The following is a 15,545-nucleotide window of genomic DNA, read 5'->3' as shown; positions in this document are numbered from 1 at the left end:
TGTGCAGAGTAGCGTACCTTTGGGCATGCCAGAAACTTATGATTATGGATTCAAATCCCAGTTCGCCCTGTTTATGTTTCTAGGTTTGTCATCACCATACCCGTGCTCGAGGATTTCACAGAAGTGGTTAACGTCTGAGACCTGCATCACTTCGGGCTTGCCTCCCACATTATGCTGACATGCCGCAATATAACTGTAATACTGTTAAAAGCGTTAAAAAAGTGTTAAACCCAACTCACTCACTCACTGTATATATCAAGTACAGGAAGTTGGCGTGAGGTATGTGAGACTCACCTGTGGGTAGCTGGTCGTAATAGTACAACACAGGGTGGAGGAAGTTGGAGTGATGTGCTTCGGAAGGCTCGCCAGTCGCTCGGTCCACACGGAATATGTCGTTTCCTGGTCCCGAAAAGTTGGCCCCATATTGCATGACAAGGGCAATAACTCTGGTAGCAGGGTGTCCAGTAACGGAGGGAAACTGATGGAGCAAGTTGATGGGGAATTCCTCAAAGTATTCAAACATGGAGCCATCTCTGAAAAGCAGATGAGGTGAATTAGTATTTCAAGTTGACACAAACACTGATGGACATGTATGATATGAACTTATCCTGCGGATCAGGCTAAATGGAACTCTCTTCTTGTAGATGACATAGTGCAGAAAACAAGCCATATGGTGCTCAAGATCACCTGACTTGTGAATAAATAAGGCAGACATGTTTAAAATCTGACAGAAATTGAGTGAGCCCTTTTCAGATACACCACAGCTGGGATCTTTGATACAATATCACCTCGACAGGCCTTGTACTTTCAGAGATGTCGGTTAAGGATGCAAAAAATGGACCACAGAAATGTTATGACATAGGTGTGTTTGCCTTCAGTCAGGTGAGCTAAAAATTGGATCATAGGAGCCTCTGTCTGCTTCTTGTTTAACACTGCGCTCAGCTAAATTTCAGCTATTTGACAGAGGTCTGTAAATAAGAGTCTGGACCAGACAATCCTGTGATCATCATGAGCATCGATCAACGCAATTGGGATATGATGACATGCATCAACCAAGTCAGCGAGCCTGACCACCCGATCCCATTATTCGCCTCTTACGACAAGCATAATCGCCTTTAACGGACCACAGGGGCAGCAGATGAGAGGGTACTATATATAACTACTGACAGATGGCATAACCTAAGCATCGATCTTACTCATTGAGGAGTATAACATCTCCTAGCACACTGAACATCTGGTAGATGCCGGACGCTTCATTCATCCTCTTCAGCAGGTAGCTCATCAGGTCTGTGATGGGGAGCTTCTTAGACGGCCATTGCACTCCCTCATACCGCCACTCCAGCAGCGTGTGAAGAGCACGTGCTGTGATCATGTAAAGCACAATTTATCAGCTAACAAACAGGCAGAGTTGCCAGTAATAAGCACACGATGTAGAGTTTCTAGTGGCTGGTGGAGAGGTGAAATGGGGTTTAACGTCACGTTCAAGATTACTGCACTTATGTAGCAACGTGCATTTACTTGTTTGTGGCTGCTTGTCAAACATCGGTTTTATAGACATAGCAAACTGAGATACGTGTTTAATCCCCTTTATAGTCATAGCAAACTGAGATACGTGTTTAATCCCCTTAATCCGCCAGGCTCGGTATCAACAAGTGTAGTATGACTCTATATTATCGCGGTATCGCGGTCGACCGTTCACTGATGCAAAACCAAGCACAATATTTCATCGCATGATCGAAAATAGGAATTGTTGCGTTATGTCACGGCTACTCGTAAGTATACATGTTAACTTTTTTATGATATTTTCTGGAATGTTTTTGAAGTGGAATTACCCCTACCTCCACTTGAAATTGGTTAGAAAAGAATCCACTTATTTGGACCATGTCCTTTGACCCAACCTAGGTCATATGAATACTGATTATGCTGAAATATGGTACAGTTTTCAAGATCTGCTCTGGAAACGAGGACTGCCGCCATTTTCAGCCTAAATCAGAGTCACTGCCATGGAAACTCAAAAAATAGTTTTTTTAAAAATCCCAAACAATCAAAAGGCACCAGTTCACCACTAGACCTATCTATGTGCGAAGTTTGATGAAGAAATATAAGTACGGTTTTCAAGATCTGCTCCAGAAACGAGGACTACCGCCATTTTCAGTCTAAATCAAAGTCGTTGCCATGGAAACTCAATTTTTAAAAAAATGTTAAAATCCCAAACTATCAAAAGGCACCAGATTATGCATAATCCAAAACATTAAGTGATGTAAACCACATAATTGACACATATCATACACAAAAAGTGATACCGCGATAATATAGAGTTACCCGCCCTTGGATGGCTAATGACAGGTACTTTGTTTACCAAATTTGGTAAAGAAAATCAGTATTGATCAATCCTACTTGATGTGTCATAAAAGTTGAATAAAGAACAAGAAACATTTTGAGTATGACATAGTTAATGTGTAAGTAAGCATTCGCCATTACAATCCATTATAAATTAACTACCGCAATTATATAGCGTACCATGCTGGTGACAAAATGTTGACAAACATTGTTAGGCTATCAAATGTTGTGGCCAGTGCTATAACAGCATTAGTATTTTCATCAGTTTCACCAGAAAGGACATGAAAAGATTCTGAAGCCCCCATCAGTAACGTCCCTATGTTGACAAGCAACAGACTGTCTCTGGGTGTCCATTTACCTGTGTATCGGAAGCCATGGATGAAGCCTCCCGCAGACTTCCTGTGGTCGAGAGAGTGGGTGTTCGTGCCAGCAAAAAACATCCCTGGCACTTCCATTGACTCATAGTTGTGTTTGATCAAGGGGTATTTCTTGGACCTCCCTTTTCCTCGACTTACTCTGGAAGAGCTATGAAGAAAAAGGGTAACATCAGACACACATTCTACCACATGAACATCAACATGAACATCACCACTGAAAAAACTGTATCTCCACTGAAAAAAACTATATCTCTATTGAAAAAACTGTATCTCCACTGAAAAAAACTATATCTCTACTGTTTCCTACAATTTTGTGGATGAGAAACCCATTTGACATAACTGGTATCAAACATTTGCGTGAGATCGAATTCTAGGCCCGTGATTGGCTACTCCATGGTGATGACCGGAGGTCAGATGATGATGGACTACTTTCCTGATTGTAAGGCATTCATAAGTTGCTTGTGTTTCAGTTGAATGTTCACCAACAGGACCGTGGAATTAATAATGAAAATAAACAAACTCGTCCTCGCTTTCGCTTGTTAGATACGCTTTGTAACGAGTTGTAAGATCAATGGTATCTGACAGACACTCGTGTAGTAATCTCTCTATATCTATATCTAGCTTATATCTAATGATAAAACTATATCTCTACTGATAAAACTGTATCTTTACTGATTAAAATATCTCTCATAAACTTGTATCTAAAATGAAAAAATTGAAGATCAACTGATAAAACAGTATCCCTACTGATAAAAGTGTTTGTCTTCTGATAAAGCTGTATCTCTACTGATAGATGTCTCCACATGGCAGTCCCCACATTCAGGGGCAATCACAGTTAAAGGGAGATAACTCTGACAGTGTTACAGCAATCCAGTCCACAGCTAGACCGTCGTGACTCGCATCTCCGGTGCAGCCCTAGCCAGGTCATTTCATGAGTGATGTGGTATATTGGTAAATGTCAGAGTATGAAATGTGGCCTCATTCCACTGGCTGCAGTAATCTCACATCTTGACACGATGTAAATGAGCTTCAGAAAGATGGACTGAAGGCCACTAATTTGACTTCAAGGTGTTCATCAGCAAGAGAATCAGGAATGTGAACCTTCAGTATTTCTACCATGGTAGATACCTAATATCTCTCAGCAAACCTCGCCTCATGACATAGCCCAGTGCCATTTTCTCTTTAAAGCCACCTACTGTGGAATAGTGTAAAAGAAGTCACTAAAATATCAGTGTGAGGTGAAATGGGTTTAACGTTTTTTGTTTTAGGACTGCCGAGCCCAGACAGTGTAACAACAAGTACCATCTCTTAACGCCTTTTGGTAAAATATAAATAAAATATCAAAATATATGTTACTTCTCAAAATGTATATGCGAAATCTAGGAGTTATTTCAATAGCATCCTAAAATGAAGATTAAATGAAGAGAGAAACCTTATTAGAATGGATACCTGTAAGTTGAATGTTTTCATGCATAAACATGATACTTGTCTTTTACAACTTATTTACCCAAAATAATTCAGGACTTGTCAGGCCCTGTCAAGTTTCATTCTATTAATTTTTTTCAACATTACAACTTTCTACAGAGCAGTTCAAAAAGTATGATGTCACATAAAAAAACTCAATTTCTAAAGCTTTGTGATATACCCCACCCACCCCAAAAAAGAAAACAAAAAATCTTAATTTAGAAAATGTTCAATTCCTGTGTCTAGTGGCCTCTTTCATCACACATTTTTCAACTGAAGTTATTTACTAGGTGTTGAATATCATCCAAAGGGTTTTTATAGAACAAATCAATCTATATTCAATATTCATTCCCTAGTACTCACTGCACTGACCATGAGTGCCGGCAACAGCAAAACTCTACCTCAAGGAAAGACAGAATGTATTTAATGATACCTCCTTACAGAATATGAATAACAAAGAGTCAGTAGATGACAAATCTCCTCCTGGCCCCCAAAATAGCTGTTACAAGTACATGATCCATGGCTGATACAAGAACATGATCCATGCCTGATACAAGAACATGATCCATGGCTGATACAAGAACATGATCCATGGCTGATACAAGTACATGATCCATGGCTGATACAAGAACATGATCCATGGCTGATACAAGAACATGATCCATGGCTAATACAAGTACATGATCCATGGCTGATACAAGAACATGATCCATGGCTGATACAAGATCATGATCCATGGCTGATACAAGTACATGATCCATGGCTGATACAAGAACATGATCCACGGCTGATACAAGAACATGATCCACGGCTAATACAAGTACAAGATCCATGGCTGATACAAGAACATGATCCATGGCTGATACAAGAACATGATCCACGGCTGATACAAGAACATGATCCACGGCTAATACAAGTACAAGATCCATGGCTGATACAAGAACATGATCCATGGCTGATACAAGAACATGATCCACGGCTGATACAAGAACATGATCCATGGCTGATACAAGAACATGATCCATGGCTGATACAAGAACATGATCCATGGCTGATACAAGAACATGATCCACGGCTGATACAAGAACATGATCCATGGCTGATACAAGAACATGATCCATGGCTGATACAAGAACATGATCCATGGCTGATACAAGTACATGATCCATGGCTGATACAAGAACATGATCCATGGCTGATACAAGAACATGATCCAGATCAATTCTAACCTGGAATGACATAAAGACTTAACGGATGGACTCTATTCCACACTAGTGACAGGAGTAGGTGTGATGAGTGAAATACTTACTTTGTAAATATAGAATCATCAAAATCAAATCCCAGACAGCGAATAATCTTGTCATATGGTTCCCTCATGGCGAAGTTATCAAGATAAGACAACTCCACCTCCTGTTCCTCTTCTGTATTGAGTGCCACAACGTATTTATCGTCCTTCGTCTTGACAAACTTCACCTCACTTAGGGATGCCTCAAGAACTCCGTCCAGTGACTTGAGTTGGTAGGTGTCCAGCAGGCCATTGTTCACAGCTCTGAAAAGACAGCAGGTCATTGACAGTTACACATCCATGGCCATGATTTTGAACAGTTGCATATAGCATTATATCAGCAAATGCCAGAAACAGAATTCAACAAAATCATCTGATAGCATGTCAATCTGAATTATATTTGGCTATCAATTTCACTGACTTTTACAAAATAATATGAGTGAGTGAGTGAGTGAGTGAGTGAGTGAGTGAGTGAGTGAGTGAGTGAGTGAGTGAGTGAGTGAGTGAGTGAGTGAGTGAGTGTAGTTTAATGCAGACTGTCATAATGGACTACAAGATTGAGACTATGAAGCAATGTCAAAACAGTTTAAGCACCACAGTTGTATTGTGGTATTTGGCCTGAACACCGTTTCACAAAGGGGTTGTAGCACAACTACCACACACCTATGTTAAAGTGTCTTTTGCTTTTTGTGCGTGTTGCACTCAATACTGCAGCTCTGTGATTGTAGTATAAAAATAGTTAAGTCTGAATCAAACAAACCAGTGATCGATATTATGAGCAACAATCAAGTCATCAAGCCCGACCACCCAATCCATTTAGTAGTAGGTTGGTGAGGACCAGTGCTGACCGTGAATATCCACTAGGCTCTTAGTACAGGATGGAGTAATGACAGTATTGCCGCTACAATCACTTTGCGAAAACGACCCTTGATTCCAAAAACATAGCAGCTTGTTTCTCACCTGAGGTCTCCCACATAGTGTGTTGCCCACGACAACCGGACACGTGATCTCCCTACCATATGTATAAGGTTTGTGGAACCATAGATGGCGTCCCCTGTTTCAAATGCTGCATTGCCTCGACCTGAGAAAGATAATTACACGGACACTTGTATTGACAGGTAACCATTACAACTCACTGAGTATCAGTTGGGCAGATGAGATGCTAATATCAAAATTTAATCAACATTTAAATACCATCCATGGTATTCATTATCTCGAACAATGTTTTCTGTAAATGTCAGATAGTGATAGCATACAAGGACACCTCCTACAAAACCTGAAACTCTACTGGCCCTTGGGATGCCTTTAACTTCGACTAGCTAGTGCCAATTTGAATACCAGCAACATATATCTACACACAGGGCAAAGACACTCACACAGCAGAGATTTATGTGAGACTGCTAACTAAGTCTCTTGGCACATAAATTGGGAAAGAAATTGTGATATTGATCAAAATTGGATTTTTTAAACCATATTTTCATATATTCTGAGGAATTGTGAAACTTCTAATTCAAATTGGGAATATTTACTGTTCTTTGTTGCAGACTTGGGGCTGAATATCAGCAACTAGGTAGGCCTAGAATAATCCCTATGAGCTATGAATTTGTTTGTGTTTGTCGTGTGACGCCACATTCAGCAATCTTCAAGCTCTGTTATGGCGGTCTGTAAATAATGGAGTCTGGACCAGACAATCCAGTGATTGACAACATGAGCATCATTCCATGTAACTCAGACACAGTGACTAGCATCTACTACAGGCATATAGACTAATTCAAATCCAGAATACCCAAACGATGTTGCTACATATTTTGTGTGTTTCTGTGAAGTTATTATTGTTGACATATTTATTTACAAGAGAATTGACTTCAATATGTTTTTGTATTGATGGAGTTAACACATAAAACCTGTGTGCACACTTTGCGTAAATGAGCCATGCGGGCTACATCAGTGTGTTCACTTGTTTGTATGTTTAAACCTCCAATGCAAAAACATTCAGGGCAATTCTTAAAAAAAATCTAGGTTAACTAGGTTCATGAACCTCTGTTTGCTAGTTAGTAAGTGGTACTACCGTATTCGACGTAATATTCGACGTAATAAGCGCCCAGGGCGCTCTCAAAATTAGAAATAGGGGGCTCTTACTAGAATATAATTTTAGTGAGAAAAAACACAGAATTGACAGCCGAAATGATACAAAAGAAAAGGATGTGTGTATTATACATGACATATATTTTCCAGAATTTAATTGCCCATAATTAAGGGTGTATATATCACACGAGTGCATATTATACACGAATAAATAAGTCTTGTTTATATTGATCAATCGGAAGGGGTGCTAACTGGGATTGTTTACTAGCTAATACATTAGCAAATATTGCCGTGGGCGCTTATTAGAGAGGGGCGCTTATTACATCGAATACAGTATTTGTTTATTTGAAAACCATTTTAGGTTTCTTGATTTCTGGTGATTACATACTCTTAACTTAAACTCTTCACCCCTACTAGAGGCTGGAGCTGCCAGTAGAGCCCAGAGTTATCAGGTACAGGTACCAGTGAGCAGATACATTGCAGCATATATTGCTGATATGGTTGCAGTCAATTTGTCTCCTCACCAAGTATAAGCACTGTCTGTCCTTCGAAGTCATCAGTATTGATGGACACATCTTCATAACCAACAGCATATTCAATCCCGGGGACGTTGGGGATGTTGGGCTTCCACAGGCCAGTGGCAACTATCACAGATCTGTAACAGAACACGGATTCATGTATATTAAGTAAGGTGCTTTGTGAGATATATATATCATTTGCAGGGTCATTGTTGTAGAACCATGTTACACATACTATAAGGGTAACACTATTTTTCAGGGCATTATCATTTGCAGAAGCCTGAGGTCATCCATTGACTGCCCGACAAAGGAGGGTGGTTGAAAAGACCGTTACCCTCATTATAGCTGAAATGGATGGAATTTGTTATGTAATAAAAAGAAACAACAATATCGGTTTAGAAACATTTACTGCAATCAACACAAATGTCACTGACCCACTTTTACAGATATGGAAACATCAGAGAACAAACCAGATGACGTCACTATTGAACGGCCTATGACGTCACCTAACAACGGGCGTGATAATAGCCCGTCGTCAAGCAATAGGAGGGCATTATCAAGTTACAGTGGCCCGCTCATTTCTGATAACATGCGGACGGTTTAATGATAATTCTATCCATTTTAGCTATAATGTTGAATCAGGATTTCAGGTAATAGCAGACAAACACATTTTAGTGCGACTTGGTTTACTTGGATCAAGTTGGATGACTTCATGATGTTACAGATAGAAGAAGTGCAAGCACAGGAAGATATTCCTATGCATAGACTAATTACATAACTGGTTACTTAATTCTGATGCACTAACATTGATGTGCTATGAGCGATAAATGAGTATTACAACAGTCATCAACAAAATCATGGTCTAAAACAGATTTGAAACTGTAAAGTTAACAGTACTTGTAGTTACCCATCTGCACCCATAAAGATTGATCAATAAATCCCTTCAGTGTATTTTAACATGACAACCAATCAGAGAGATATTGTATCACGGAGTAATGGATATTTTAACACTTTGTGAATTGAAAGCATGGCTCTCATTGGTCAGAATAGTGCCATAATTTGTGCTGGTGCAAATCAGAATTTGGGCGAGGACAAGCAAGACTGTCATTTTAGGCTCAAAATCGTAACAATATTTCTTAGCATCGTGGTTACAGGGGGTTGTTATTAGGGGAGGCCAGTGATCACAACATATAAATATCTGTGACAAAATAACAATTCGTCATAAAAAAATAACACATTCCAACCTGCATTGATAATTGTTCTTGTTTTGATCATCGAGAGAGAAGTACTGTCCGTCCGGCATGGCAGCATCCTTTACGGTATTTATAGCCATAATCTCCGTGTTGTGCTGGACGTTGATACCCAGCTTCCTCTCGTAGTCTCTCAGGTAATGGAGCAGCACGTCAGCGTGGGGGAACATTTCCTAGGGGAGACAACTCATTGGCTTATTCAAAAAACCAAAAAGACTTGAACAAATATGGCTAACATAAAGACATACATAAACCGTTGTTAACCCTTGAACATATTTGCTACCATACAGACATAAATAAATCATCGTTAACCCTTGAACATATTTGGCTAACATAAAGACATAAATAACAAGAAAACACCGTCATCACTATCCCTCGCCATGAGGCACATTAGAAGTTTGTTTGTTCATAGAGTAGTGAACAAAAACTATAAAACTATAAAAAAGGGTTCTTCTATAGGCACTATGGCCGCTTTTTGTCATCAAAAACCCCCCGATTAAATGTGAAATTAATGCACACAAAAGGCCCTTTCTCTGGAAAAATATAAGTATCTCTTAAGCTAAGATAAGCTAACTTCAGTTGTTTCTGAGAAAACTTGCCCCCATTGCACAAATAACATGGATCGAAGACCGTAACTCAATTAATTGACGGGACCAATTGTTGAACTCTGTCTGGACAAGTAACTCTGTCTTGACGAGTAACTCTTAGAAAAGCATGCAACCTTTCATTCTTGTAGCTTCAGTAGTTTCTGAGAATACCCCATTGCAAACACTATGCACTAAGTTGAAAAACATGGGGCAAGGGCCATAACTCTGTAAAAAATTAATTCACAGGACCAATTTTTGAACTCAATCTTGACAAGTATCTTTTAGATAAGCATGCAAAATTTTCAATCACTTAATTTCAGTAGTTGCTGAGAAAACTTGTCCCCATTTCACTCTGTATGCACTAAGTTGACAATCATGGAGCAAGGGCCAAAACTCTGTAAAATATGAATGTGCGACACCAATAGTAACATCAGTGTGTAGAATTTCATTCCTCTAACTTGAATAGTTTTTGAGAAAATTTGTCCCCATTAAGAAGAGGATGGACGGAAGGATGGACGTAAGGATGAACCCCATTCCAATATCTCCCGCCCCAATTTGTTCATTCAATAAACCATCATTAACCCTTGAATATATTTGAAAAACACAAAGACATAAATAAACCAATTTTAACCCTTAAACAACAAACAGGACTACAATGACACCACAACTGGACTAAACAGGACTACAAAGGGACTAAACAGGACTACAAAGGGACTAAACAGGACTACAAAGGGACTAAACAGGACTACAAAGGGACTAAACAGGACTACAAAGGGACGACAATAGGACAACAACAGCACCCCCACTGCCGGCTTACCTTGGAGTAATGTTTCAGCAGCAGACTTTCATCATGACTCAGCAGGGAGTTCCAGTCATGCCGCATGTTGAATTCTTTGTTTGTCTGGCCAGTGTAGCGCTTGTTTAAACTGATCAATTTTCTGTGGCGAGGATATACTGTAAAAAAGTTTCCTGAAAGAACACAAATGAGAGTGTTATGTGGCAAATGAGAGAAACACTGGGGGAGGTTTATTACCACATAGTGACTCTCATTATCAAATGAGGAATACAGCTATATTGATGCAATAAAACCAATCACGGTATCAACATACAATTAAAATCCAAATGAATTCACCTCGCAGGAACTACCTTTAAGAAGCTCTAAACATCAATGTGATGATGCTTTGCCCAACATTCTCAAAAAGTTCTAGACCTAGACTGGGTTCCTGTCTCCCCAAATGAGTCGACAAAACACAGCATTTGTTGGTCCTCATTAATACATGAAAACAAACAGCTGACTACGTGAAGTTTGTATATTAGAAATGCTCTTGCCGAATTTACCTTAAGCAGACCAGCAGTTTCTGGTGAATAACTTAACAGTGTGTCCAAAAAGATCTCGCATTGGTAATACACATGTTATGCATGGGCACCCATAACTGGATAGGGTGCACATTTTGTATCAATTTCTTTGGCTACCACTGTCTGTTGACTTAAAGCTCTAAATTTTTGTTCAGCACTATTCTTACACGAATAAAATAAATGTGACTTAACCTAAAATATAAATATAAAATTAAACTCAAAATTTCAAGAATGAGATGATATGATAAAGAGATCATGTGTTTCTGTATTGTAAATATCCTACTGGTGAGTGTAAACACAGACCATTAATTCCTGTTACATTTGTATTTACAATTCTAAATCACACCGGGTTAACAATCTCTATTTACTCTCCATGTAGCCATCATCTTACATTGAGAAATATTCAGAAGCATTAGGCGTTTAATTTTGATCATTTGGTGTGCAAACATTGGGCCTAAAATTTTAAAGTATCGTTGGATCATAGGTTTTCGGACATAATACATTTTCGAACAGACATGTTATTGCAATTCTTCGTGCTTTAACAAGTAGTGTGGTGTCAAGCAGACACTGTTAAATACTCAGATGATGGCTTGTTTTTAAGTGAATGGGATGTTTTACAGTTGTTCATGTGATTAGCGAGAAAACTACAAATGTTTCTTAAGCGTCCGAAAACCCATAATACGGGGATAAGTGGTTGAAAATATAATACATGTAAGTCACCTCCTAGATTAGTACTGCTGTTAAAGAATGAAAAGCAAACAAGACGGTCACGCAATCATTGAAGTACAATTGTGAAACAATACCGAAATAATAATTGATTTTTTTTCTGGTTAGAATAAAGATTTTATACATATCATTCAACATTACTTATGACCAGCAGTGATAAGATTTTGTGGTTTTGTTTCGAACTAAATTTCTTTTGGTCAAAAATCAATTTTTTTCTTCTTCTAATTATTTTAGTAGGTCTGTCTCTTAAACTGTTTGATTGACATTTCGTCTCATAAACCAACTAAAAAAATATATGGCCTTATATAAAACCAGTAAAAACAACAGTGTTTACATGTAAAATAGAATTACACATTAAAGTAGTATTAACTATTAAACTTACCAGAAACATTTGATTTTTCAAAAATAACGTAATCTCTGCCCTTTTGTTCCATGAAGTAGCCAAGCTGTAGTCCACCGGGCCCGCCGCCAATGATGCAGTAGTCATGCCGATGTGAGGACGATGAGGATGAGGAGGCATGTGCGGAGGTGAGGAAGAGCAGGCAGCCAATCAGCAGCAAGGAATGGAAGACACGGGTCGGGGCACTTACGGTGAGGTCAGGACCAATCATTGCGTCACCTGGTTTTTATCTGCAACAACATAAAACACATGTTAGTGGTCATCATGTTACAATGTTTGAGGACATAGAAACTGATTCTGAAACATTGTTTCAATGAAGTACCGCAAAGGTGACTATGCTTGTCGTAAGAGGCGACTAACATGATCGGGTGATCAGGCTCGCTGGCTTGGTTGATGCATGTAATCGTATCCCAACTGCTTGGATCGATGCTCATGATGTCAATCACTGGATTGTCTGGTCTAGACTCCATTATTTACAGACCGCTGTCATATGGCAGCGTTAAACAAAAATCCCAAAACAAACAGACAAACAAACAACCACCAATATCAATGACAATGATAACAAATTGCACTGGCTTTGTTCAAACCATCATTCAAACAGAGTTGATATGTGTACCTAATAACACAAAGATTAATCATTGCTAGTCTTGCTTCAACAACATCAGGTAAATCAAACTGGTGTACTCCATGAAAACAGTGGACGACTTCTCCCAACATTCCTTTCAGCAGCTCTACTGTAAATAGTCACTGTATTAAACAAAATGATGTAGATGTGCAGAGCTGACCAAAAGCCATGCAACCTGCCTAAACAACAGAGAGTTACCTTTCTTATTCAGAAAAAAAATTCAAGGATGATGTGTTTGTAATGTTAAAGTTAGCTTAAACATAGGCAATAATCATTCCAGCTTCCGTACCAATTTCACTGTTTATTCAACATGCATCTCAACCCACAGATAACTGTGTTGAACATGCATTTGCCTTATTCCTAAAGACGCATGTGCTCATATTTTAAATCGAAGTTACCCACACAATCTCATCTTCGTTTATCCATTGTATTATGACAAATACTCTGGACTCATATCTCATAGCTTCATTTTGAGTCCGACATAACTGAAACAACACAACACAAAGCTGTCCAATCAAATTACACCCAAAAGCGTAATAAAATCTGTGCAAGGTTACTGATTGGATGGACGGGGATATAACTTCTCAAATGAAGCTGTGGTAGCGAATGGTCCAGGGTATTGGTCATGATGTGATGGAGATATAATTCCCTGGATACACGAGGATGATACTTACTCTGTTGACGAGTATAATGATTAGAAGGGTGCCACACTGACAAAGTAACTTCCCCTACATGTGCACCGAAAAGTCTATTCTGATAATATCATGTCTATTGGAAGCAGGGATCCGGAAACCAGTCTGTGTGCCAGACTTTTCTGATTGTGAGTGCAAAATGGCTGATTCGAAACTATGTTTATAACTAACACGCTTATAACAAACTGATGGATATAACGAACTGTCCCTGTCCATTTGCAGTATATATGTTGTATATGTGCTTATGATGAACTACGGTTATTACGAACTAAACTTAGTGGTCCCTTTAAGTGTGTTATAACCGTAGTTGACTGTAATGCAAACAGGATATTTTAAAAATTTGGAAGCATGGACTGTTGTTATCATTGGTATTACTTATTATTTCTTTTTTTCACAGCTTCTCTATAAAATTATCAACATTCTTATTATTGTTGTTCATCACGTAGACAAATGGCTAGTATGCAAAAAAGGTATGTGATAAACTTGGTATCACGATGTAATAAATATGCAAATGAGGTCACCATGCAGGGAGTACTTCGATTCAATGTCTGTTTGCTCAGAGTAAACTACTGACTAACGCTCTCCATAAGTTTAGATTGGGGTGTTCCGATGTGTGGATGGAGACAAACATAGCTGCAGATTGTAGGGCACTATATGACACATGGGACAGTTCCCTCAAACACGATATTTACACACGGTTTCCAAAGTTACTTTCTTGAACGAAAGTATGTCTTAAACATCAATTATTTTAAGAATGACATTAAACGATAAAGAGATCATAACCTTCATGTTTCAAAAATTGTAATTATCAACTACATGTATAAGGAATTAAAAAATATGTATTCTTGAAAAATAATGTTTACGATACGGAAACACTCTCAGCTAATAATCTACATCCATGAATTATTATTTACGAATTAGTATCTGGAAATGCTGATATAAAAGAAAATTCCACAGTAGATTTGGGTGATGACAAACCATCATGGCGCTATTTATCTATTTCTGTAAATTGTTGAGAAGTGCAAATAAACCAAGAAACAGAATGAAACACATGCAGTTGTCATGGTTAATGTAAGTCTTGACATCCAGCATTCCAACTGACCAGGATTTGTTGAACTAATAGCCAAACTGACAGAAAATACACTTCCCAACCCAAATAGATTGATGCTGACAAACAGATTGACGCCAACAGCATAGTCGCAATATAAGTGGGTTTGACACTATGCTAAATGACTTTATTATAGTATTACACATCACCTTTGCTAAAGCTGTGCTAAAACCATTTGTAGCTTCCAATAATCACCAGCAGTTGTGTTGATACTTTCCCACTCATTCTCTTAATATCTAGAACAGTTTCCAGGACAATAGCAGCACTGTTCCGATAGAGATATCAAAGTACAAGCTAAAGAGATGGACGTCCCTGATGAAGGAACATGGCTTGTTGTGCCACACTGGGTCAGCGGCTGTCATTCAATACGCTTCCTCAGTTTAGAGCCTTGCTTCAAGGATGTATTGAAAGAAAAATCTATGGATGTGTATGGATGTCCATTAAACAATGTCACTGCACATTATTCAATCATCTGACGGATACCGTCATGGTAAGCGTGACAAATGAGGATATATGGTAATGTTGGATAACGACTATTGAAAGAAAAATCTATGGATGTGTAGTAATTCTATCCTCAAGTCAAGATATGTGGACAGTCTAAGGACTCCAGTCTCTTATAGGGACAACTTGTTCTTATTATTTTCATAGTCTAGAACTTATGATTAAAACTAATAATTATTGCCTTAGAGACTTGTGCAAGTCTAGCCAGCCAACAGTGTTTTGCCAAACAAG

General features: G+C 38.6%; 1 protein-coding gene across 12 annotated transcripts in view; it reads right to left on the bottom strand.

The window, feature by feature from the left end:
• Positions 1 to 15,545, bottom strand: part of LOC124120471 (FAD-dependent oxidoreductase domain-containing protein 2-like) — a 120,849-nt gene that overhangs the window by 8,631 nt on the left and 96,673 nt on the right. For all 12 annotated transcript variants that reach the window (XR_007219945.1, XR_007219946.1, XM_048392372.1 and 9 more), the window contains exons 2-10: positions 12,371 to 12,618; positions 10,724 to 10,875; positions 9,314 to 9,492; positions 8,076 to 8,206; positions 6,427 to 6,547; positions 5,491 to 5,730; positions 2,699 to 2,865; positions 1,197 to 1,362; positions 295 to 533 (exon numbers count right to left, since the gene is read on the bottom strand). Coding sequence is in view for 10 of the 12 variants with exons in the window: in XM_048392372.1 (XP_048248329.1) it covers positions 295 to 533; positions 1,197 to 1,362; positions 2,699 to 2,865; positions 5,491 to 5,730; positions 6,427 to 6,547; positions 8,076 to 8,206; positions 9,314 to 9,492; positions 10,724 to 10,875; positions 12,371 to 12,599 (1,624 nt within the window). In the remaining 2 variants the exon portion in view is untranslated. The remainder of the gene's footprint in view (positions 1 to 294; positions 534 to 1,196; positions 1,363 to 2,698; positions 2,866 to 5,490; positions 5,731 to 6,426; positions 6,548 to 8,075; positions 8,207 to 9,313; positions 9,493 to 10,723; positions 10,876 to 12,370; positions 12,619 to 15,545) is intronic.

This window comes from Haliotis rufescens, unplaced genomic scaffold (assembly GCF_023055435.1).
Source record: "Haliotis rufescens isolate VD_foot unplaced genomic scaffold, xgHalRufe1.0.p SCAF_11, whole genome shotgun sequence".
Taxonomy (NCBI): domain Eukaryota; kingdom Metazoa; phylum Mollusca; class Gastropoda; order Lepetellida; family Haliotidae; genus Haliotis; species Haliotis rufescens.
This window is presented reverse-complemented; position numbering and strand designations above follow the sequence as displayed.